General features: G+C 37.3%; 1 protein-coding gene across 1 annotated transcript in view; it reads left to right on the top strand.

The window, feature by feature from the left end:
* kl-2 (dynein heavy chain 2, axonemal kl-2) overlaps positions 1-25,035 on the top strand; it is a 1,497,432-nt gene that overhangs the window by 258,708 nt on the left and 1,213,689 nt on the right. The window contains exon 13 of the mRNA XM_090414156.1: positions 10,668-10,886. Coding sequence (XP_090270282.1) covers positions 10,668-10,886 — 219 coding nt within the window. The remainder of the gene's footprint in view (positions 1-10,667; positions 10,887-25,035) is intronic.

The raw sequence follows: 25,035 nt of genomic DNA, 5'->3' as shown, positions 1-25,035 counted from the left end.
CTTATTTTTCATGGTATTAACAACACCACACTCACTTTTATCACAAAGATGTTTTATTAACGCTTATATTTCACTGATTTTCAACTCAGCATCATCAGAGCACTTGTATATGTGACAGTGAGTGCGTGAGTGAAACAATATAATTGCAAAAGACAAAAGATCTGAAGTACTATTTTTGGCATGCCTTCTAATGGGAGAAAAAAAAAAGCAGCTATCCAGGAGTTTTTCTTAGGATAACCATCTCCCAAATTAATGCAACCATATTTGTTAAGGTTGGTAGAATTCTTCAAAGCCATTGCTGACTCAAAAAATAATCTTTCAGATCTATAACAACTCCTAAATAGCACATTCATTTTCCTCCATCCAATCCTGTGTGAAGGAGTGTCCAAAGCGTGGTCTGCCAGTCCTGAATTGCCATAGTAATAGTAGTGAATGTATCTTTCATGTTCTTCCAGGCGAATGTTCACTGATCCTCCTGTTTGCCCATAATAGGCCAAGTTACAGTCACAAGGAACTTCATGCACTCCTGGTTGTGCTAAAGGGTGAAGTTTATCCTTAGGCGAGCAGATCAGAGTTGCCAGCTTGACATGAGGTTTGAAAGTGGTGCGAAGACCATGTTTCAACAATACTTTGGCTATCTTTTCCGATGTACCTCTGATATAGGGAATAGAAATGGTCATGTTGTATTCTTGTGTATTAGGGGAGGGCAGAGTAATGGGCCTATGTAGTATTTTATCTATTTTGTAGGGATTGTAGCCGTTGGCTAAGAACGTATGGTGCAGATATTGGAGTTCTGTGGTCAGAGCTGTATCGTTAGAACAAATGGCTCTGGCTCTGTGTGTAAGTGTTTTTAAAATGCCATATGTTGGACTGGATGATGATGTGATTGTTTATGTAGGTATCTTCCTGTGTGTGTAGGCTTTCTGTAAATAGAAAAATATAGTGATCTATCTGAAAGGCAGGTGACTAATGTGTCAAGAAATGATAAACAGTTATTTGATTCTTTTTCTACTGTGAAGTGAATTTTGGGGTGTTGGCTGTTTAGGTAGGTGACAAAAGCATCCAAAGTGTCTTGTCCATGGGGCCAGATGGCAGACACATCATCTACATAGCATAACCACACTTGTGGCTTGTATGTAGCTGTGGTAAATACTTTGTTTTCAAAGTGTTCCATGTAAAAATTTGCTAACGGGGGAGAGAGGGGAGGGGAACCCATAGCAGTACCATTAATCTGTTTGTAGAATTTTCCTCCCCATGTAAAGTAACCTGCATTCATGATAAATTGAAATAATTCAAAAATATCAGAGGGAAATTTAGACTTGATTAAATCAAGAGTGTCTATAAGTGGTACATTGGTAAATAAGGAAGTGACATTGAAACTAACCATTATGTCTGAATCTTTTAGGATTAGATTTTTAACCAGTGTTTTGAAATGGACTGAATTTTTTACAAAAGTAGAGGAGTTGCCAGTAAGGTGGGGGGGGGGAGCGACTTGGCTAAATGCCGGGCCAGTTTATATGTGGGACTATATATGCTATCGACAATGGGGCATAGGGGAATATTAGTTTTGTGGATTTTGGGTAATCCATTAAATATGGGGTGGTTTAACATGAATTGGTTTTATTTTCCTGATGATTTCTTTGGGCCATGATGTCACTTTTTTCAGTAATTTTCAGACTTTTTTCTTTTGAGACATCGTAGGGTCTCATGTATAATTTGATATGTGGAACTGTCACATATGAGATCCTGCATTTATCTGTTATACTCTTTTTGTTTCATGAATAACTGTTGCATTTCCTTTATCAGCTTTTGTAATAATAATATTTTTATTATTATATAGCTTTTTTAGGGCAGTTATTTGCTTACATGGCATATTGCTTTTTGGAGGCTTAGCCTTGTTTAGAATACTTGCTATATCTAGTCGCACGTTATTGGCCATTGCTGGTGGAAGATCGTGGATACCCCGTTCTACTTTCATCATAATTTCTAGTTTAGGAATTTGTTTGGGCATGACAGCAAAATACCTATAGCACACCTCTCATTTCATGAAACATCTAAAATCAAAATTAAACTCTTGGAAAGACAAAGAGAAAGTCACTGCCATCTTTCCTCTGCTGGTTACTATATTCTGCTCTAAGTTTAATGATTTTGTAAATAAACTTAAAAAAAAAAAGCCCACACACTACAAACACTGCAAGCACACAACTTCTGCTACAACTCTTACTTACACATAAACACATTTATTTACAATTATTATTAAAAAAAAATTGAATTGGGGGATGGAGAGCTTGCAGGATGATATGAATAAGCTGAGAGTATGGGCAAAACATGATGGATGTTAATTTAATATGGAAAAGTGTAACGTTATGCATTTTGGGATACAAAGATGTGTATCACATTAAGGAAACTGTACTCCAGGAAATTGATGAAGCCAGGGATTTGGGAATAGTTGTAGATAGGAAGTTCAAGTTTAGAGGGCATATTGCTAAAGTAGAAAGGGTAGCTCACGGGATTACTTGGTTATTGGAAATATCAAGCAGAGATAAGGGAATTATCATTCCTCAGTATATTGCCTTGATATGAATACATCTGGATTACTGTGTGCAGATATGGTCACCTGGGTTTCTTGAGGATGAGGAAGTGATGGAGAGGATCCAGAGGCGAGTGACCAATATGATGAGTGGGCTGTGCAATGCTCCCTATGCGGATAGATTCAGATTTTGTGGATTGCACAAGTTGTTTGATAGGCAAAAAAAGAGGGGTATATGATAGAAACATTCCAGTTACTTAAAGGATTTTATAGGATTAATGCAGGGTAAATGATCCAGTACTAGCTAGAGGAGGCAATATAAGAGGTCATCCCTGGAAGTAAGAGTGTGGTCAGCAAGTGGGTGAGGACTAGAGTTTTTGCTTGGAGAATGAGTTCCCTGACTCAGTTGTGAGTGCATTGTCTGTTAATGTTTTCAAGAAGTATGATAATTATTGTGAGCTTCCCATGACTAGTCTTAGAAATTCATAGCAGTGTCCATGCAATAATAATAATAATAATAATCTCTTCCCATCTTCTGCAGTACCTTAATTATAACTCCAGATATACAGATTGGCCTATAATTTGATCTCTTATGCTTATCATCACCTTTGTGAAGTGGAACAATTTTATCTTCCTCCACTCCTTTGGGACTTGTAATGTTGCAAGTCTCTTGGTGAACAGGTAGGCCAAGGCTGATGTTAACGTTTTGGAACATTCCCTTAAGATTGGTGATATATCATCAAGTCCTTTTGGCTTATTGGTATCTACCTTACATAATTCCTCATTATTATTATTATTATTATCCCAAGACAGACTCAAATTCTCTGCAGACACCCCACTCTCAGGCAAGACATTCCAATCATTTCACAACTCTGCATGCAAAAAACCTGTTTCTCACTCCCCTGCTCACACCCTCTATATACAGCTTCCAGAAATGACCTCTGGTTCTTCCCTGATCTCCCCCCATTTGCTGTAAAACCTCTCCAATATTGATCCTATAACAACCCATTTACTAACTATCATATCTCCCCTGTTTCTCCTATTCACTAGACTCTGTAAATTGCATCTTCTCAACCTTTACTCATATTCGACATTCCAGAAATCAGAAACTACCTTAGTAAGTTGTCGCTGGAGCCTTTCCAATCCAACATCTCTTCGTCCTGTGGAAAACCCGGTGACCAAATCTGTGCACAGAAGTCCATGTGTGGCCTAATCAAAGCCTTATACAATGGAACAAGAATCTCCTTACTTCTACATGTCCTCTGCATCATTTCCAGAATTCTTTGTGTTGTCCTTGCAATTTTGGCAATGTCTCCCCTAAATTTCAGATTCTTATCCATTTTCACCCCAAGATCTCTTATTTCCTCCACTTCCAAAAATATATTACCCACCAAGCATAAATTCTACATCCCATTAAAATTTGTTTCCCAAATTTTAAAACCTTACATTTTGCAATATTGAACTCACATCCCCATTTTCATGCCCATTCACACAATTTATTCAACATTTCTTGTAAGACCACAACATCTTCTCTACTCTTCATAGTTCGTCCCAACTTTGCATCATCGCAAACAACTGAATATACACATACAAATCTTTGGCAATATCGTTAACATACAGGTTAAACAGCAGTGGCCCTAAAACAGACCCGTGAGGCACAACACTAGTGATTTTCCTCTTCCAGGATATTGCTCCCCCATACACAACTTGCTTATACCTTTTAAATAGCTAGCTTCAATCTACTGCAGTAATCTGATATCCAACCCCATCTGCTCTAGTTTGACTACGAATTTGTCATGTGGTAATTGATCAGAAACCTTTGTGAAATCAAAGTATACTACTTTGTATCCCTCTCCTCTGTCCAATGAAGCCATAACCTTATTGTAATAAGTAAGTAGATTACAAAAACTTGACCTCCCTTTAGCAAATCCATGCTGTCCATCAAAGATAATCGCATTGCTCTCAACTGACTTCTGGATACTACTTCTAACCAACATCTCCAACAACTTAACTATAACACCTGACACACAGATAGGCTTATAATTTAATGCTTGAGTTCTATCACCTCCCTTATGAAACAGCACAATCATGTCCTCCTTCCACTCCTTAGGAACTTGACAAAGTGCAAGACTCATATTAAAAAAATATGTCAAGGCAGATGTCAACTTCCCAGCACATTCTTTCTGAATACGTGGTGATACATTATCAATTCCGACAGCCATATTAACATCAAGTTTGCTCAACCTCTTGCTCACTTACAGTCAGTCTCTTCCCCCCCCATCATCAACTGCTCTCAATCTCGCCATGATGTCACATTCACTGAAAGACCTTTATGAACTGCTCATTAAGTATCTCCAAAATATCTTTTGTAGCAGTTGCCGTTATAAGATGTCCTCCAATCAATGTCATCTTTCCGTAATCATTTATTTTTGTTGTTGTTGGCTACATATCGAAAGAACTCTCTAGGATTATTTTTGGCTTCATTAGCTAACTGCCTCTCATACCTCACTTTTGCTACCCTTACCAACCAACTTAACTGCCTTGCCTGGTCTTTGTAATCCTCATGGAATTGATTATTACCACTTCTCTTATGCTGCCTCCATAATGCCTTTTTTCTCTGTATCATATGCTCAATTTCTTCATTCATCAATTTCACACCTACCTGATTTAACCTTCTGACCCTTGGAATACATTTAGACATTGCTTCTACCAGATAGTTCTTGAATATTCCCCAAGCTGCATTAATCTCCTTTCCACCTAACTCCTCATACCATGTTATGCCTGCAAGCTGTCTCCTAAGCTCCTCATAATCAACAGCTTTGTAGTCAGACATATCCTTTCCTCAAAGATGTCCTCACATTGCTGGCAACCAACCAGGTAATCACTTCATTCTCACTCTCACCAAATGGAGGATGATTTGACACCTAATTTATAATTATATCCTGAGATAAGATGATCAAATCCAAAACCCTCGATCCTCTCTTTCCCTCTGTTGTATATTGTCTGAAGGAGTTATCTCTCAAAAACTTCAAGAAATTCATTTTCTTTACTTATGGATGCTATCTCATCATCCCAATCTATATTGAAATAGTTAAAATCACAACATAATAATCAACCTTTTCTTATTTTCTTGGCTAATTTGATTATACATTTCATAGTCACTACCATCTACATTACCAGGTCTATAACAACATCCAACGAAATATTTCATTCTATTCACCTCTATCTCACACCATACTGCCTCAAAACCCCTGCCACTATTTCTTTCTTGCATCTATACCTTCGATATAACTCTTTCTCTATCATCAGTAGCACTCTCCCCCCTTCCCTTTTTACACTTTCTATCCTTGCAAAACACATCATACCCTTCCATCTCTATTCCTTTCAGGATGTCGTCCTCATCCAACCATCTAATTTATTCCAACAATTTTTGGGTAAACAGACTTAATTAATGCAACTATTTCCTTTGCCTTGTTTCTTACACTTCTAGCATTTGCATACAAACACAGTAGCTTATTCCAGAATTGGTAGGTAGTTCCACTGATCCCATTTTTTGATGTGACTTCATGCTTAACTTGAGCCAATTCTTTCCTCCTTATTCTTCTTTGAACCTTCTTCAGATCAAACTATTTTTCCTTGATCCCTTTTTTTCTACACATGCATTTACATCCTCTGGGAACATCTACCTTTCTCATTCTTCCTCTGTCTGCCCTGATCCTGCCCTGTCTGTCTTGCACACCTGTTCTCTCATTCTTTATACTCATGCCATTCACTTTATTCACAACCACTTCTCCAATCTCTCCTGTCTTCTTCTCCCATTCTTCCACATCACTTACCATTTAATCAGATTCATTCTCTGCACTCACTTCTCTACATTCCAGCAGCAGTCTCTCCAAGCGACTCACACTAAAACCACTCAAATGCAGTCCATTGCTCCTATATAGTTCACTTCGTCCTTCAAACTCATTACACAAATTAACAAACTGCATTCCTTTCTCCTCACACATTTCTGCTAACATATCATTCATAATCCTTGCTCTCCACCTCATCTCACCACTGTCGTGCCTGGAAAAATGCTTACTACCTTTCCTCTCATACTATTCTCTTTTATCTGTCTTAACAACCTCCTGATATCCAATCTGACATGTTTTTTGTTTGCAGTCAAGTCATTTTTACCTATTATAACTACCAACTCTTTTGCTTATCATATCTAATGCCTCAATCACTCCACTCATTCTACCTCCAGTGAAGCATACTTTATGCATCCTCTTGTCCAGCACACCTTTAATAATTTAATCACCATACAACACCACTTGCAGGTCTTTCATTATCTCTTGTATACCAACATTATTTGTTTTTATCATTTTCACTCTTCCATACATATCTTGAATTCTCTTAACTTCCTTCTGCATCCATTTCATATCTTGCCTCATCTTAACCAACTGATCTTTCAAATCTTGCAGCACATTTTTGCTGCTATTCATTCTTTCGAACTTTCGAACCTCACATCATAAACGCTTGTTTACAGTCAACGTCACTCACCACCTTATCTTTAATTGTACTTTGTTTTGTAACTTCCACCACATTTGCATCACTTTCATCTTTCCTACCATCATTGTTAAGTTTCTCAGATCGCTTATTCTCTTTTTCAAAACATTTTAACATATTTTTGCTGCTATTTTACACTGTTCTTTTCTATCAAGTGAGCACTCATCCTCCTTGCAGCATTCTTGCTACTAATACTTTCAGTTATCAACATATTAATACTCATCAAATTCTCATTCAGCTCACACTTTGCACACATCCTCCTTCAATCAGCCTTAAATATCCACAATTTATGTATCTAATCAAATGAATACATATATAGCACACCTCACATTTCATGAAACCACTAAAATCGAAATTGAATTCCTGCATGGACAAAGCCGCCACCATCTTTCCTTCACCAGTTACTATGCTGAACTCTAATTTCAAAGAATTTGTAAATAAACTGAAACAAAAAAAATCCCACACACTAATAAACACTGCAAGTGCACAACTTTTATAGCAACTGTTACTCATGCACACACACTTATATACTATTAATTATTTCAAAATACTTATCTCAAACGGCAGCCCTCTTTACACACTGCTACTTCTTGCAACACTAGTGACATCCTCTTGCTGGATGAACTGATCAATGAATACCTCAACTATGTACTCTGCAGCAGTTACCAATTCCCCACTTTCTTCCATTAACATCATCTTACAATAATCATTCTTCATTCTATTTGCTACACGAGGGTTTTTCTTGTCATAATTTGCTAATTTCTGCTCGTACTGCACTTTTGTTGTCTTTACCAACTGAGTCACTCTCCTGGAAAGCTCTTTATACTCGTCATTCAACTCATTAATACCATTTTTTTTTTTTCTTGTGCTGCCTCCTGGTCTCTTCTTCATTCTGATTTCATTCTTAATTTCCTTATTCATCCATTTTTCAGCTACCATATTCTACCTTTTTGCCCTTCAGAATACATTCACACATGGATGCTGTTATGTATTTTTTTCTCATTTCCCAAGCAGCATTTATATCCTTACTGCTCAACTCTTCATTCCATGCTATAACTCCAAGCTGTCTCCTAAACTTGTCTCCTAAACTTCCACATGCATTCTTTCCCAAAAGAAGTCTTCATATGGCTAGCTACAACTCAGGTGATCATGTCATGATCATTCTTATCAGCTTCAGGGAAGTGCAAAATCTCACTTGCATGTATATTCAAATGAAGTGATCAGATCTAGAACTCTCGATCCCCCTCTCCTTTGTGCCCTGCTTTACATACTGTCAGAGATAGTTGTCTTTCAAGAATATGAGAAATTCACTTTCCTTATTCCCAAATGCTATCTCTTCATTCTAGTCTATACAGCCATAATAATCACCCTGATCTTGCTCACTAATCCAAGTTGCTTATAGATTCTTCATCACCACGCTTCACATTTCCTGGCCTATAGTAATATCCAACTAATATCTCTTCTTGTCACCTCCACCTAACACCACACTGCCTGAAAACCTGCCACTATTTCCCTCTTTCAGGTCTACCTTATATGAACATAATTGCCCTACAATCATCAGCAGCACTCTCCCTCCCCTCTTGTATTTTTTCTATCCTTGTGAAAAACTATATACCCTTCCATTTCTATTCCTATTAGGATATCATCTTCATTCAACCATGTTTCACTTATTCCATTGATTTAGGACAAATAAATTCAGTCAGAGAAACAGTTTCATCTCCCTTATTTCTGATACTCTTGCTATTTGTAAATAAACACAGCAGTCTACTTTTAGGTCTATAACTAGTCCTACCCATATCGAAAGCAAATTTTCCTGTGATTTGTGATTTTCCTGCCACAGTCTGCTTTCACCAGATCATCTTTATCACTGCTTAGCTCTTATATCTCCTCATTCTCAATTCTCAACCTGCCCTCATATCCCAATCCATTCAATTTCTATTCTGATCATACCCATACACACATTCACTACTATTTCCTATATCCACTCTCACTATGCTGTGTATTGCCATCCACCTGGGCTCCCATCCGTTTCCCTATTCCTTTTGCTTTCCTGTTCCTTCTTCATTTCTCACACTACTGCTATTTCATTTGCCAAGCACTTCAGTCTCTTCCACACCACTCTCCTGTTCTTTCACTTCACCTCTTTCCTCTTCTTTGCATCACACACACTCTACTTCCATCTAGCAAGAGTTTCTCCGCTTCATTCACTCTAAAGTCATTCAAATGCAATCACTTGGGTATAGTTCCATTCTTCCCTCAAATACATGCCACATATCCAGAAACTGCACTCCCTTCTCCTTACACAGACTGCCATTATACCATTCATGTTTCTGGCTCTGTCTCAACTCATCATTGTCATACCTCAGCAACACCCTGACAACCTTTCCCATTATACTGTTATCTTTTACTCTCCTCAATAACCTCCTGATAGCCACCATTACATTCTCCTTATGTCCACTTAAATAATTTTTCCCACAACCACTACTATTTCTTTTGCTCATTTTCTTCTCATGTTCAAAGCATGAATTTTTCTCATTCTTCCTCTTGGATAGCAGACCTTATGGGCTCTCTCATTAACTAATCCTCTGACAATGGAATCACCATACACTGCTGTTCTCTCATCATTCACCACCTCTCTTTTGTTTTTCTTTCATTCTATTCTTTTGCATTCTTTCATTTGTTTCCACTAAATATCTAATATCACTCTGCATATTTCTCATGTCATTTTTAATTTTGAATAACTCTTTCTTGAAGAAAGAGTTTGCAAGATTTGAAATTTTGCATTACAGAAATCTCTCTCTCTCTCTCTCTTGCTTGCATAGTCCTTGCTTGTGCTACATCATACTTCCGTTTCCTCATTCATACTTCCTTTCACTCCTATATCACTTATTTTCACTTCTTTAGGCTTTCCTTCTTTCACACCCTCCATCTCACTAGCTTTCATTCTGTTTCTGTGTCCTTCATTTATGCTAACTTTCATTTCTTCAAGCTGTTTCATATTTGCTAACTCACACACGAACAAAATATGGCACTTTCTGCAAGTCCATACCTTCTCTCGTATCCTATTTAGTCTCTCCATGAATGCATCTTTCACATTTTGGTACGCATAAATGTTGCACTCAAGACATTGAACTATTTTTGAAAAGTCGTGTCCTTAACATTATTTGATCTTCATGCCACATGATGCATAAGCTTTGTGCATACCGCCATTTTGTTATGTTCAAAGCAAGATTCAAAAATTAAAAAAAAAAAAAAAAAAGTAAGTAACAAATCCACAAGGCCAAAATTCATGCAGACACTAAATGTGTCTGCATGATTGTTGGCCTTGTGGAGTTGATCTTCAAATAAAGCCATTGATTAGACATCCTGAGACTGTTAACCACCTATGTCTTAACTGACCAAATAGTGCAGAATAGAATATTATCAGCATTTGTAGCCATTCATAGTATGTATAATAAAATTGCCATTATATATATATATTTTAACTTCTTTCAATCTTAGTTTTAAATTTTATTTTGAAAATGTCATATGTTTTTTAGACATTTAAATTTAAAATTATCAGATTTTATAAATATATTTTTTTTTTCAGCTTACCAATGCAATCAAAGCTGAACTAAAGGAATTGGGACTGCAACCAGTGGATTCAACTGTGCTCAAAGTAATTCAGTTGCATGATACTAAACAATCAAAACATTCATCAATTCTCGTTGGAAGTACAGGAAGTAGTAAAACAGTAATCTGGAAAATTCTTAAAGGAACTTACTGCAGGCTTAACAGAGAAGGTGACCCCAGCTTTAATTTGGTAAAGGTATGAAAAATCTACATATTGCTGCTTTTAAATGCAACTCTATTAGGCATATTTTGTACATGGCTAGGTATACAATATAATTTACTGACCTGTTTGGCCAACAGACTGGATGTGTGTGAATGCTCTGCATACACATCAGAAAACAAGGATTCACATAGCATTGGCCAATGTAAGGTCAAAAGGATGAGCCCAATTTTTTTTACATAGATGGAACAGTACTCTAAGAGATTGATGAGGTTAGGGACTTGGGGGTGTTGGTGGATAGGGAGATGAAGTTCAGATGGCACATTGCTAAAGTATCCAAGATTCTATCCCAATGGCTTTAACAGGCCTTTAAGGCCCACAACCTTCCAAGCATGCTTGGATTTCGTAACCGAAATACGAGGATAGAATGGTCACTCCTATGCCTCAAGGTATTCTTGGCTGTATCCCTGTGTGTTCACGGGGCCGGTTTGCCTGCTTGCGGAATGAAAAACACCAGATAAACTGTCGGAAAAAACCCTACTGCCCGCGCCCAAGACCGGCTAACTTGGCTATGGATGAGGAAGATCCTTCAGCTCCTCACGTCTCCGACGGGAATCGAACCTAGGACACTCCTTCCCCAGGCATATGGTTGCGAAGCACAAAGCAACTAGGCTAACCGCGCGAACGGTATCCAAGAATGCACATCGGATTACTTGGTTATTGAAGAACACACTGACATCCAGAGATAAAGATGTTATTATTTCCCTTTATAAGGTATTGATACTTCCACATTTGGATTACTGTGCTCAAGTCTGGTCTTTCATGATACTTTCACATTTGGATTACTGTACTCAAGTCTGGTCGCCTGGATTCCTTGGAGATGAGGAGGTTGTGGAGAGGGTTCAGAGGAGAGTGACTATGTTGGTGAGTGATGTAAAAAATGCTCCCTACATTGATAGATTGAGAGCTTGTGGATCGCAGAGGTTGGTTGAAGGCAGAGAAGAAGGAATATGATAGAAACATTTAAATTACTAAAAGGTTTTTTTGAGATTGAAGCAGGGGAAATATTTCAGCTGTGTGATAGTGATGGAAAAACAAGAGGTCATCCCTGAAAATTAAGGAAAAGTGTGGTTAACAAGGGTATGAGAACTAGCTTTTTTGCTTGGAGGGTGGTGAATGAGTGGAATGCATTACCTGACTCACTTGTGAGTTCTTCATCTGTAAATGAATTCAAGAAGAGATATGATAGATATTGTTTCGATAGTTTGGGTCTTCTGCGATGAGTCTACTGACTCCAGGGAGATACCCTTAATAATAATAATAGAGAAGGTCTATGTTTGTTCTCCAGAAAGGTTTCCATATTATGTAAAAATACTAAAAAAAAAATATATATATATACATATATATAAAATCTCTTTACCTGACTTTGTAATGTGCTATAGACATGGAACATTTTGTAAGTTTTAATTCTCTAAGGAATTTCATAGTGGCCTTGAGGAGATTATTTATTATAGTTCTTCAAGCAGGAAGAAAGCAACAGTGATCTTAGATACTCAGGAATATAATTACAAAATGTCACAATTACTTCATACAGATACTTATTTGGTTCTTGATAGAGAGAAAGAGAGAGAGAGAGAGAGAGAGAGAGATCCAATTTCAAAAATTCATAAGCATACTAATAATCTCCTCAAAGACTACTATGGAAATCTTTAGAGAATTAAGACCTATCTCTTTATTTTTTCTGTCCTCTTATTCCTTGTCTGTATGGTGTCCCTAAAGTACATAAGGAAAATACTCCACTGAGACCAATTGTAAAAGGCTTTGTCTTCCCTACATCTTAAGTTATGAAAACATCTTGCTAAATTATTAACAGGTGTAACTAGTGGTGTAGCTAGGGTGGGAAGGAGGGGGCGGTCCGCACTGGCGAGCACTTTGCATTTAAGAAATCTTGCCATATCGTGTATAAAACAGCAACTGAGTGATGAAATAGACTTGGACAATGTCATCGACGATTTTGCTAACGGAAAAGCAAGAAAAATAGCATTTTAGAATGTTGGAATTAAAGTTTTACTTCAAAAATAAACATAGTGTTTTAAGTTTTGTAGACAGGCTTATACGTTGGTTATGCATTACTAAATCACTTAAGGAATTGAAAACATAGATACAAATAAAAATTAAATTACACTTTAATAAATATTTCTGATATTTCAGCAACATCACGTTGTGATCTTCAAAAGGAACTTACAAAAAAGCACGTGCACATAGGCACTACAACACAGTAACTGAGAATGAAGTGAGGAAGCTATTGTTCTCCTAAAAGTCCTGATGGTGCCCCCTAACTGGCTAAGTAGGTGTTCTTGGCCGTTGGGCTGAAGTTTGGCTGATGTAAGCCTCCCAAATTTGTGGCAGTCTCATGCAACCAAATTTTTTGGGGTTTGGAGAGTTTCTTAGGGCTGAGACTGATTCCATAAATAGTCTTTTGAATTTGTATGGTGTATTAATGTATTTGCTATGGTGTATTACTGTAGCTTTCTTCCACCGTATTCTGTGGTGTGTATCCAGAGCATTGTCTGCAAGACCAGAATGGCTGTACTTGTGAAAACGGATGTAGTCCTTGTGTTCCGAAATTCTGATATTCGCTCTCCTGCCTGTTTGGCCAAAGTAAGACAGTTTACAGCTGCAAGGGACGTGGTATACACCAGGTAGGTCTAGGGGAAGTGGTTGGTCTTTAGTGGAGCGGATAAGGGATGCCAATTTTCTGTATGGTCTGTAACAGGAGGTTAAGTCATGTTTTTTTAAGATTTTGGTAATTTTTTCTGAGGTGCCTCGGATGTAGGGAATGGTGATGGATTTAGAGTAATCCTTGTTGTGGAGGGGGGTTGTGGTTTGTAGGTTTCAATATTTTTTGGATTTTTTGGGGGGATAGCCATTGGCTGAGAAAGTGTTGAGGATGTGATTTAGTTCAGTGTTTAGGGCCATGTCGTTAGAACAGATTAGTTTAGCCTTGTTGTATAGTGTTTTCACCACTCCATATTGTTGTGAGGAGGGTTGGGGATTGTTGGTGAATGTACTTGCCTGTATGGGTGGGTTTTCTATAAACTGAGAAAACCAAGGTTCCATCAGGCTGGCAGGTGACTAGTGTGGCTAGGATAGGGAGGCTGTTGTTTTCCTCTTTTTCCAGGGTGAACTTGATTTTGGGGTGTTGGTTGTTTAAGTGTGTTAAAAAGGAGAGGATATGTATCAGAGCTATGTGGCCAAATAGAGAACACATCATCAGCGTAGTGAAGCGATAAGGTTTGGTTTTTGTGGGGCAGAGGCCAATGCTTTTTCTTCAAAGGTCTCCATAAAGAAATTGGCCTAGGGTGGGGAGAGTGGTGAACCCATAGCTGTCCCCTCTATTTGTTTGTAGAATTTTCCCTGCCAAACGAAATAGCCTGAGTTCATTGTGAACTGAAATAGGGCTGAGATATCGGGAGAAAATTTAGCTTGGATTAGCTCTAAAGTTTCCTTTAGTGGGACATTTGTGAATAAGGCAGGGACATCAAAGCTGACCATTATGTCAGTATTTGGAGTGTAAGGTTTTCTATACTGGCTTTGAAGTGGGCTGAGTTTTTTATGTGTCATGGTGTGTTTCCAGTATAGTGTGTGAGTACTTTTGCCAAATGTTTAGCTAATTTGTATGTGGGGGAATCAATACCATCCACTATGGACGTAATGGGCACATTTTCTTTATGTATTTTGGGGAGTCCATAAATACTGTGGGGGGGTTTAGAGTTTATAGAGTTAAACGGCTTTAATCTGTTGGTAACTTCTACAGGCCAAGAAATGACTTTCTTAAGGAGCCTGTGAAGTTTTCTGATTTGTGAGTTGGTGGGATTGTATTCTATAGGGAGGTAAGTAGCCTGATCTGATAGAAGAGAATTAAGCTTACCTGTGCAGTCCTTTTGGTTAAGTACTGCAGTTGCATTTCCCTTATCTGCTTTTGTCATAACTATTTCTTTATTATTCCTCATTTCCTGCAGAGCTTTATATTCCTTGTTGAATATGTTGGTTTTTGGTGGTCTTGTTTTAGAGAGGACACAAGCTACATCCAGTCTTACACTGCCGGCGATTTGATTTGGAAGGTGGCTGATTCCGCATTCGATCTGGATCATAATATCCTCACTAGGTATTTTTCTGGGAGCCATGGTGAAGTTGTGGCCACGTGAAAGTGCGTTGAGTGTTTCAGGCTTCAGGGTCACTGAAGAAAGGTTGATTACGGTCTTGGTAGGAAGTTTTGGATTGATGGTTGAGTTCTTTTTTAATTTTTCGAATTTTTTCATCTGTCGACCTCATATTTTTTCAAATTCTTTGTCTGCTGCGATACACGAGATGTCATGTGATTAATTTATTTTAAAGTGTTTTAATTTATTTCCCTATACATCATTTTGACTTTTTGTAGTATTTTTGATGTGTATTGAGAGGGGCAGCAAACTCAGGTACCGTCACGGGTGGCAAAAGCTCTAGCTACACCACAGGGTTTAACAAGTTGTTCAACTTTCTGTATTAAGAATTATGAGCTCTTTGTATTCATAATTAAAGATATACATCTTTAAAGAGATGCATGTCTTTAATTATGGCCAGTTTTGATGTCTAATGTTCCCATATTTAGAAGTCATGGCTGTTTTACGAAATAAGTTATCAAGAAAATTTATGATGCTTCTTGATGCATTATATAAATTCAGGTTACTTCCTATAGAGAGATACTATTTACAAACAGAACTTCAGCTTGGCCTTGGATAACCCTTTGTCTCCTGTACTGGCAAACATCTACTCAGAAGCCTTCAGAGAAAAAAAAACATGAGTACCTTCTCATCAAAACCAAGGCTATGGAAGAGGTATATTGACAATGTTTTCTTCATTTGGAGCCATGGTCTGGATACACTCCAGGAGTTCTTGAACTATCTCAACAGCTAACATCCTAGTATAAAATTTACCACACAGTTCGAAGTCAATGGTTCTCTTCCTTTTCTGAACATCAGTCATACTCATTGGTAAGAAAAAATTAAAGTTTTCTGTTTCAGAAAATCTGAAGATATCTATTAGTTGGTGTAGGTTTTCTGTAAACAGAAAACCTACACCAACATAGGTTTTCTGATTAGACTGGGCATGGTCTCATCATTACTTATCCCATATGTTATGATTTTGACATTGGAAACCGCTACATGCACCCTTATCAGCAATAAAGAAGACATTTTGGAATCAACAGAAATTGTCCTCAACTCATTCTCATTCTCAGCTGTACCCTTCTGATTGTTACTTCTGTGCTATTCAATTCTGGCATATGTAAGACCATCAGCTCATTCACATATTCAACAATGCGGATAGATCCAGAATTCCTTCAAATGACAGCAGTTTGTTTTTAATTTAATATAATGGCAGTTGCATTTCTCTGATTTTTCCCCATCTATGTTTGTGCATCTGATGAAGTCTTCTAGTAAGATGAAAGTAGTTTAATAGAACTATTCCGGTTTTGTGACCACGTGTTTATTAGAGAACTGTTTTTAAATACTAAACAAGTAGTAAAAATAACCCAAGAAGTTTTGTTAGATGTAAGACTAATATCTTCAAGGGTAAAGATAACTAACAGTTTAAAGCACAAGCTTTAAGAAATTACAAAAAAACAAGTTCATTTGTTGGTATTATGAACATCAAAAAAGTTCGTTAAAAAATCGAATAACAGATCTATACAACTGTTAATGTGTGTGTGTTAGTTAGAGACAATGCTATTTGTTGTTGCATTATGTGGTTCATGCTCACTCCATCCAAGGTCTGAAGTGGGTAAATTTTTAATAAACGATGACCAAACTTGATTTAAAATCAAACCTTGGTTTTTGTTGCGTCGCATAGGAATTTTAATCATATTTGCTGCCTTTTTGAATTTCCTTTTTTATTATTATTATTATTATTATTATTATTGTTCCGGGCAACACCAAGGAGTCGACAGACTCATCGAGGGAGGCCCTAACATCATGCCAAGAACAACTATTCGACATTCACACAGTATCTATCATACCTTGCCTTGAACTCATTCACGGTCGTAGCACCCACAACAGACTCTGGAAGCTTATTCCACTCATTCACTACTCTCCAAGTAAAAAACCTAGCTCTAACACCCTTGTCAACCACGCTCTTGCCCAGCTTCCATTCATGGAACCAAGTCCTCCCACCACCAGTCATATTTTCAAAAATATCTTCTGGATCAATCTTATAGAAGCCCTTCAGTAATTTGAATGTCTCAATCATATCACCCCTCCTTCGCCTATCGACCAATTTCTGCAACCCACAAATCTTCAACCTATTCTCATAAGGTTCATTCCACAGACCTGCTATCATCTTGGTCACTCGTGTCTGGATCCTCTCCACTTCCTCCCCATCACGAAGAAACCCTGGTGCCCATAACTGGTCACAGTAGTCCAGATGGGGTCTTATCAAGGCTCGATACAGAGGAACAACAACTTGTTTGTCTCTGCATGTTAAAGTATTTTTCAGAAGCGAAGTGATTTGGTGAGCTGTTTTAGTCACATTTGCAATGTGCCCCTAAACTTCAATCCCCTATCCACCAACACTCCCAAATACCTGGCCTCATCAATCTCCTGGAGTACGGTTCAACCAATGCGATATACTGCTGCTATTCTTTTCACCCCAAAGTGCATAACCTTACAATTTGGCGCATTAAATTGATATCCATTTTTCCTAGCCCAGTCCTCCAAATTATCCAAATCGTCCTGTAAAATTTTGACATCCTGTGCACTCATAATTGCTCTACCCAGCTTTGCATCATCAGCAAACAAGTGAACACTTCCTCTCAAATCCTTTCCTATATCATTGATGAACAAATTGAAAAGCAGTGGTCCAAGAACAGAGCCCTATGGCACTCTACTAGTCACAAGCCGTCTTTTAGACTCCACTCCTGAATAAACCACTCTCTGGTATCTCTCCTTCAACCACCCTCCTATCCATCTCACCAACCCTATATCTATCCCCATCTGCTCCAGTTTACTGATTAGGGTTCTATGTGGTATCCTATCAAAAGCCTTGGCAAGGTCCAGTAGTATTACTGTAAATCCATTACCCCTATCCAGTTCAGCCGTCACTGTGTTATAAAACGTGAGCAAGTTACTGAGGCACAATCTACCCTTCACAAAACCATGTTGTCCCCCATACAATATCCCATTTTCAACTATCCAATCCTGTATTCTTTTCTTGACTAATTTCTCGAAGACCTTGACAATGATTCCTGATATGCTAATCAGTCGGTAATTTACAACTGCAGTCTTGGAACCACCTTTATGCAGTGGAACTATTTTCCCCTCTTTCCACCCCTTCGGGACTAACCCAGACCCGAGACTCAAATTAAACAAAATGGTCAAGGGTACTGACAATTCTTTAGCTTCTTCTCGTACAACACGAGCTGGTATACCATCCAATCCCACAGATGTATTGACATTGAGGTTACGCAATAGACTACTCACCTCCACTTCATTCACCACAATTCCCGTATAATCTGCTGGTACATTCGTTTCTGCAATGTCACCACCTGGATGATATATTCTTGCAAAGTGCTCACTCAGTAACTCAACTATATCAACTGATTCAGTTACCTCCCTACCATCAGCATTCTTTAAAATCATTCTGCCATGTACATTTTTCCTTTTCCTTGCTACATATCTAAAAAACTGTTTAGGATTCTCTTTAGCCTGCATTGCCAAAGAGATGCCAATGTTCTTTCATAATCCTTTTTTGCTTTTCTTACCACACTCGTTACCCTTCTGGCCTGCGCTTTATACTGTTCGTGTGCCTGCCGGTCACCTTTCTCCTTAAATTCCCTCCATAGTTGTTTCTTTTTTTGCAGCTCAAGCTTAATGGTGTTATTCATCCATTTAACCCCTAGTTGATTTATTATTCGGACTCTAGGTATACAATCAGCCATTGCTTCATGCAAACACTTCTTAACTACCTCCCATGCATTATCGACTTCTAGTCCTTGCAGTTGTGCATGCCATGGCACTGACCCTATCAAACTCCTAAGCTTGTCATACTTTTCAGCCCGATAATCCCACATGTACCCTGTCTTAATTGAAAATTCTACACCTTTAGCCACCTCCGAAGTCAAGACCCTATGATCGCTCTCACCGATTGGTGGCAATGTGGTCATATTTGTTACAGCCAAATCCTCAGATGTAATTACTAGGTCAAGCACTCTCTGACCCCTAGTATTTTCCATTACATGCTGTCGCAGATAGTTATCCCTTAATAACCGCATAAAATCCAATTCCTTCCTCCCGTGTGTCCTCTCCTCACTCCAATCAATGCGACCATAGTTGAAATCTCCCATAATAATCACCCTCCTTCCACTCATTTCTTCTATTTGCTTGTGCATACTGTCACCACCATCTTTTCCATCACCTGGTCTATAGCAGCACCCAATTGTATATTTAGTTCTGCTAGCCACAATCTCACACCAAATGGCCTCAAATGTGCTGTTTTCTCTATCCTGCAATTCAACTTCTATTCTCCTTGGCTGCAACTCATCAGCTATCATCAACAATACTCCTCCCCCCATTTTATTCTCCTTGTCATTCCTGAACACACTATACCCATCATATTTAATCCCACTAGCTATATCATCTACAGTCAGCCATGTTTCACTCAATAACCTGTGGTCTGGAAGTGCCAACCATGGCCAAAAACTCTTCCTTCTTGTTCCTAATACTCCTAGCATTAGTGTACATGAATTTAAGACCCCCATTAGTCCCAACCCTACCTTGATGCCTTATATTAACTATCCCACTCTGATTTGTTGTCCTTATTTGCTCGTGCATATTATATTCATTCTTACATTCAACTGCCTCCCTAAGGACTGTATATCTACCCCCCCCCCTTAATAAATCTAGTTTCCCTGAATTTGTACATCCACCACATTCAGCAACACTTTCTCAAGTCTTCTTACACCGTAACCATTCAAATGCAAGCCATCCATCTTATATAGATCCTTTCGCCCATCGAACTCACTCCACACGTCCACAAATTCTACACCAATCATCATACATAACTCCCGCATAAAATCATTCGCAATTATGGCCCTCCTTTTAAACATTTCACTGTCATACTGTGGCAAAAGACTAATCATTCTAACTCTCTCACTCTTTTCTTTTGCTACCTCAAACAATTCATTCAGGTCTTCTATCATTTCCATTTTGTCTCCTTTCAAATCATTCGTACCTGCCACAACAATCATTTCTTTCACCCTTTCCTTTTGCTCTCTAATAGACTCGGTTACATCCTTTATGGTCGCACCAGGTTGGTACGATTTTGTCAAATCCTCTACTATCACACCTCGTACTAACGAGTCTCCATACAGCACTCTATCCTTCATTTTGTTCATGTTCACACTCAGACGTCTATTTTTCCTGTCATACTTATTATTATTGGCTGGTTCATTCAGTCGACTTTTGCTCATACGGTCTATCTGCTGTTTTGTTCTTTGTATCGCACCATTCAACAACGCGATCTCACTCATTGCATCTATCTCATCTTTTTTATTCTCAGTAAAACCATTAATACTATCATTCACATTTTCTACATTCACACTCTCACAATTCTCTGGTACAACCTCGCTGTTTCTTGTCATATCCCTATTTTCTTCTTTCTGAAGTTTGACAAAAATATCACACTCACGAACCGAAATATTCTTCAATTTCTCATTCTCCCTACATTTTCTACACACATTCACTCCTTTATTATGATCTAACCACACTCAGACCACACTCTGCAAAGCATACATTTCGCAGCTAGTACACTGAATCATCTCTTTTATACTACCGTTCTTTGATAAAGATGGTGAACCATCATTACTGGCCGCCATTTTCCTTCGTACTGGAACCATACTTACTTGCAATGTATTTTATCAAATTATAAATTATAACACACCAAAAACACACAAAAAGATGCACTAAGAGACGCAAGGCAAACAAAACTACACAATATTAAATAAATTTATCAACGATAACTGAAAATAATACTTATCTTATCCGGAGCTTTCACGAACACTACACACTATGAATCCCTCTAGTAGCGACAGCCCCAATAAAATATGTTATAAAGACACACAAAATACTCTCACGAAAATCATTCTAATATACTATAAAACCAATTTTCTAAGAAAAAACACACACAAAAAACACCAAAAATCACCAATTTTATACGAGCGCTAAATTACACTGAACACTCATCATATAACCTCGAACCTAACCCCTTTTGTGAACCCAACCTCTCTTGTGAAACAATTCTTATTAATATAGGACATGTTTGTTCTACCCGGAGTATATCATGACCGGTAGAAGCTATGTGATATGCTAAGTTAGATTTACGTTCTCTCTCTCTTCTTTTGTACGTCCTTTTGATGTTCGCTCATGTGGATTTTCCCCGATTTCCCTGTCTGGCCTACGTAGCAGATGCCACAGGAAGAATATTATAAACCCCTGGTTTTTCATTTGGTGATACTCAGTTTTTGGAGGATGAAGAGATCTTGATATTTTTTCAAGTTGCAGGAAAGTCACTTTTATGTTGTACCTGTAGAGTAATTTGGCTAATTTATCTGTTACATTCTTGATATAAGGAAGGGTGACTGCATTCTTGAAGTCTTGTTTATTTTATGTTTTTTGTAGGTGCTGTGTTGAGAATTTTCTTAATTGTCTTAGTTGTGTAACCATTCAGTTATAGGATCTGTGTTAAATATTGTATTTCTTCTTTCTTCTTATCTTCTGTACTGGGATGTTGTATGCTTTATCCCTTAAGATTTTTATTAGGCCTATTTTTTGCTTGGGGTGGTGATTTGAGATAGCATGAAGAAATCTTCCTGTGTTTGTTGGTTTTCTATAGATGGAGAATGATAACCTATTTTTTTTCTTTCATTTATTTCTATAAGGATGTCTAAGAAAGTTTTTTTATTTTCTTCTAGTTCCAGAGTGAATTTTATGTTAGGATGTAAGTTATTAAGGTAGTCTTTAAATGTAGTCAATTCTAGTGCTGTTCCTGGTCAAATGATGAAGATATCGTCCACATAGCAGAGCCATATTTTTAGTTTTATGTGCCAGTTTTGTATATTCTTTTCAATATAGGAACAAACAAACATGTCCTATATTGATAAGAATTGTTTCACAAGAAAATTCAAAGAGGCAGAAAATATGATTAAAATTCCTACTCAATGCAACAAAAACCAAGGTTTGATTTTAAATCAAGTTTGGTCATCATTTATTAAAAATTTACCCACTTCAGACCTCGGACACAGTGAGGGTGAACCACAGAATGCGATAACAAATAGCATTGTCTCCAACTAATATGCATTAACAGTTGAATAGATCTGTTATTCGATTTTTTAATGAACTTTTTTGATGTTCATAATACCAACAAATGAACTTTCATAATTTCTTATAGTTTGTGCTTCAAACTGTTAGTTATCTTTACCCCTGAAGATGTTAGTGTTACGACTAACGAAACTTGTTGGGTTATTTTTAGTACTTGTTTAGTATTTAAAACAGTTCTCTAATAAACATGTGGTCTCAAAATCGGAATATTTTTTTTGAACCTCTTAACCACAGAAACCTATGCATGAATATGTGAAAGTAGTTTTTCCATTTTAGAAATAAGTAGATCTTATTTTTTTATTTTTTTGTCTGACTCTATTATAGTCATGTTTTTCTTTTCAAATATCCAATAGGTGGGAAAGCCTGTTTCATCAAATATATATATATATCATCATCATCATCATTATCAGCCATTGTGAATCCACTACATTACTCCAAAGCTGTCTGTCCGTGGCTCTCCTTTCCCATGTTACTCCTGCAAATCTAATGATATCACCAATCCACCATGATTTAGATCAGCACTTGGGTCATTTTTTTCTCTTGTGAAATTCAATTCAGTACTTCTTTAGTCTATCATTGATCTTGTCTTCAAGCAATATGTCCAGTCCATTGCCACTTCGGATGTTTTACTCTTCCTATGATGTCAGAGACTTTGGTTTGATTTCTTATCCACATATTCTTTTTGTGATCAAGTCTTGTGATACGAAGCATACTAAATTATGTTGTTCTTAATTTTTGAATTTCCTTTGCATTTAGTGTCCATGTTTTGAAGCCATATGTCAATATAGGAAGAATACATTGGTTAGAAACTTTTTTTCTTCAGACATGGTAGTTGGTTTTTGAATATTGACTGTAATTTTCTAAATGCTTTCCAGCCTTTTGTGTGTGTGTGTGTGCGTGTGCGTGCGTGGAAATATACATAAATATGACTGATAAAACTCTAAATAAATAATGCAAATATATATAATATATATATATATATATATATATATATATATATATATATATATATATATATATATATATAAAAATAAATTTAACTGACTAGAACCCGAGAAAGTATAACAAAAACCTTTAATAAATCACAACTAGTTTCATCGGTGCTCCGACTTCTTCAGGTGAGAAATAAAAAACATAAGACATAAAAATAACAAGGTAAAAAACATGGACTTTCTAGCTTAATAAAAAATAGAATAGTAACAGTCATATTTGAATAGGTGACCGTGTGGTACCGTTGGCATGAGTTGAATGTGTGCGACAGCTAATTTTAGAGTGCCAGTACTGGATTTCTGCACTATGGGAATCAGGGGCAAATTGTGGCTTAGATTGTTGTTCAAATGTGAAGGGTCCAGAACTATTTCTTTTGATTCGATAATTCTTCTTTCAAATTCATCCTTGCATATATATAAATTAGTAGTGCGTTTCCAATCAACTTGATGTGGCTGTTCTTCAAGGTTAGAGTTTGCCGAGAAGAGGACATGACTGGAAAGGGCGCTCGCCTGTGTTCTACTGTAAGGGATGTCACGTCTATGTTCCTCAGGATGAAGTGAAACAGATTTATCTGTCTGGCCGAAATAAGATCGACCACAGTTACACAAAACTTTATAAACACCAGGAAAATGCAGTTGGTTGTGTTTTGGTTTTGGTCGACTCAGAAAAGAATGAAGTTTTGGCAGAGTAGTATAGTCGGTCTTTATGTTGAATTTCTTCAAAATCTTACATAGGTTTGGGGTAAGAGAGCTGATAAATGGTAACTGTATACGAGTGATAGGGTTGGAATCATCTTCTTGTCGAGGATGTTGGCGTGGTCCCAAACATTTAGTGATGTTACGAGACGAATATCCATTATATAAGAAGGTGTTTTTCAGGAAGTTAAGCTCTGTTTGAAGGTCTTCTTCTTTGGAAGTGAAACATCTTGCTCAATGGGCAAGGGTGGAGATGATGCCCAGTTTCTGAGGAGGGAAGTGATGAGAACAGCCATGTAAATATCTATCAGTGTGGGTGGTTTTTCGAAAAATTGAAAATTTAAGACAGGCAGGAAATCTGCTGATCTTTAGATCCAAGAAGGGGAGAATGCCATTAATCTCTAATTCTGATGTGAATTTAATGTTCTGATGTTGGTTATTTAAATGGTTTAGGAAGTGTTATATCGGGGTTTCTCTCTTTATTTTTATTTCTTTATTGTTATATCTTTGTATTCTCTTACTCTTTGCCTTGCACTCTCTCTCTGGCGCTTGTTATTTTTTATTATATTTTATTTATTAACTCATGCATATCAGAGATTTTATTGCCAAGAAATTTATTTGATAACGACTGCGCCAGCTGGTAACTAAATTCTGATACTTAATTAATTAACATTAATTAACACAGGGATCACGTAGTGTGCAGTCGTGGTTCCCGCCTTTCTATCTTGCATGAAATGTTTTCTCCCTTACTCACACAGGTCCGAAAGTTTTATAAGTGGTGAGTCAGTCTCAGAACAACAGAACTCACGAGTTTTGGTTTAAAATAATACATTTATTAAAATACTAGGATAGATACACATTTAAATAATCATTCAAGATATTCTAAGTAATAATTTCAAAATAATTTCAAAATAAGTAATAATTTCTAAAGTGGGGGGGGGGGAGTTCGGACTCTCAAAATTGAGAGTCCGAACTCCCCCCCCTTTAGATTAAGAGATCCAAAATTTCAATCTAAACGCTTAAGTAATACAATTATATATCTCTGTCTTACGATAAAGCTCAGATTCGTCTTATCTGTACAGGGTTACTCAA

Source organism: Typopeltis vanoorti, chromosome 24, assembly GCF_054136105.1.
Source record: "Typopeltis vanoorti isolate ZY-2024b chromosome 24, IOZ_Tvanoo_1.0, whole genome shotgun sequence".
Taxonomy (NCBI): domain Eukaryota; kingdom Metazoa; phylum Arthropoda; class Arachnida; order Uropygi; family Thelyphonidae; genus Typopeltis; species Typopeltis vanoorti.
The sequence above is the reverse complement of the archived record's forward strand: the minus strand, read 5'-3'. Positions and strand labels throughout refer to the sequence as shown.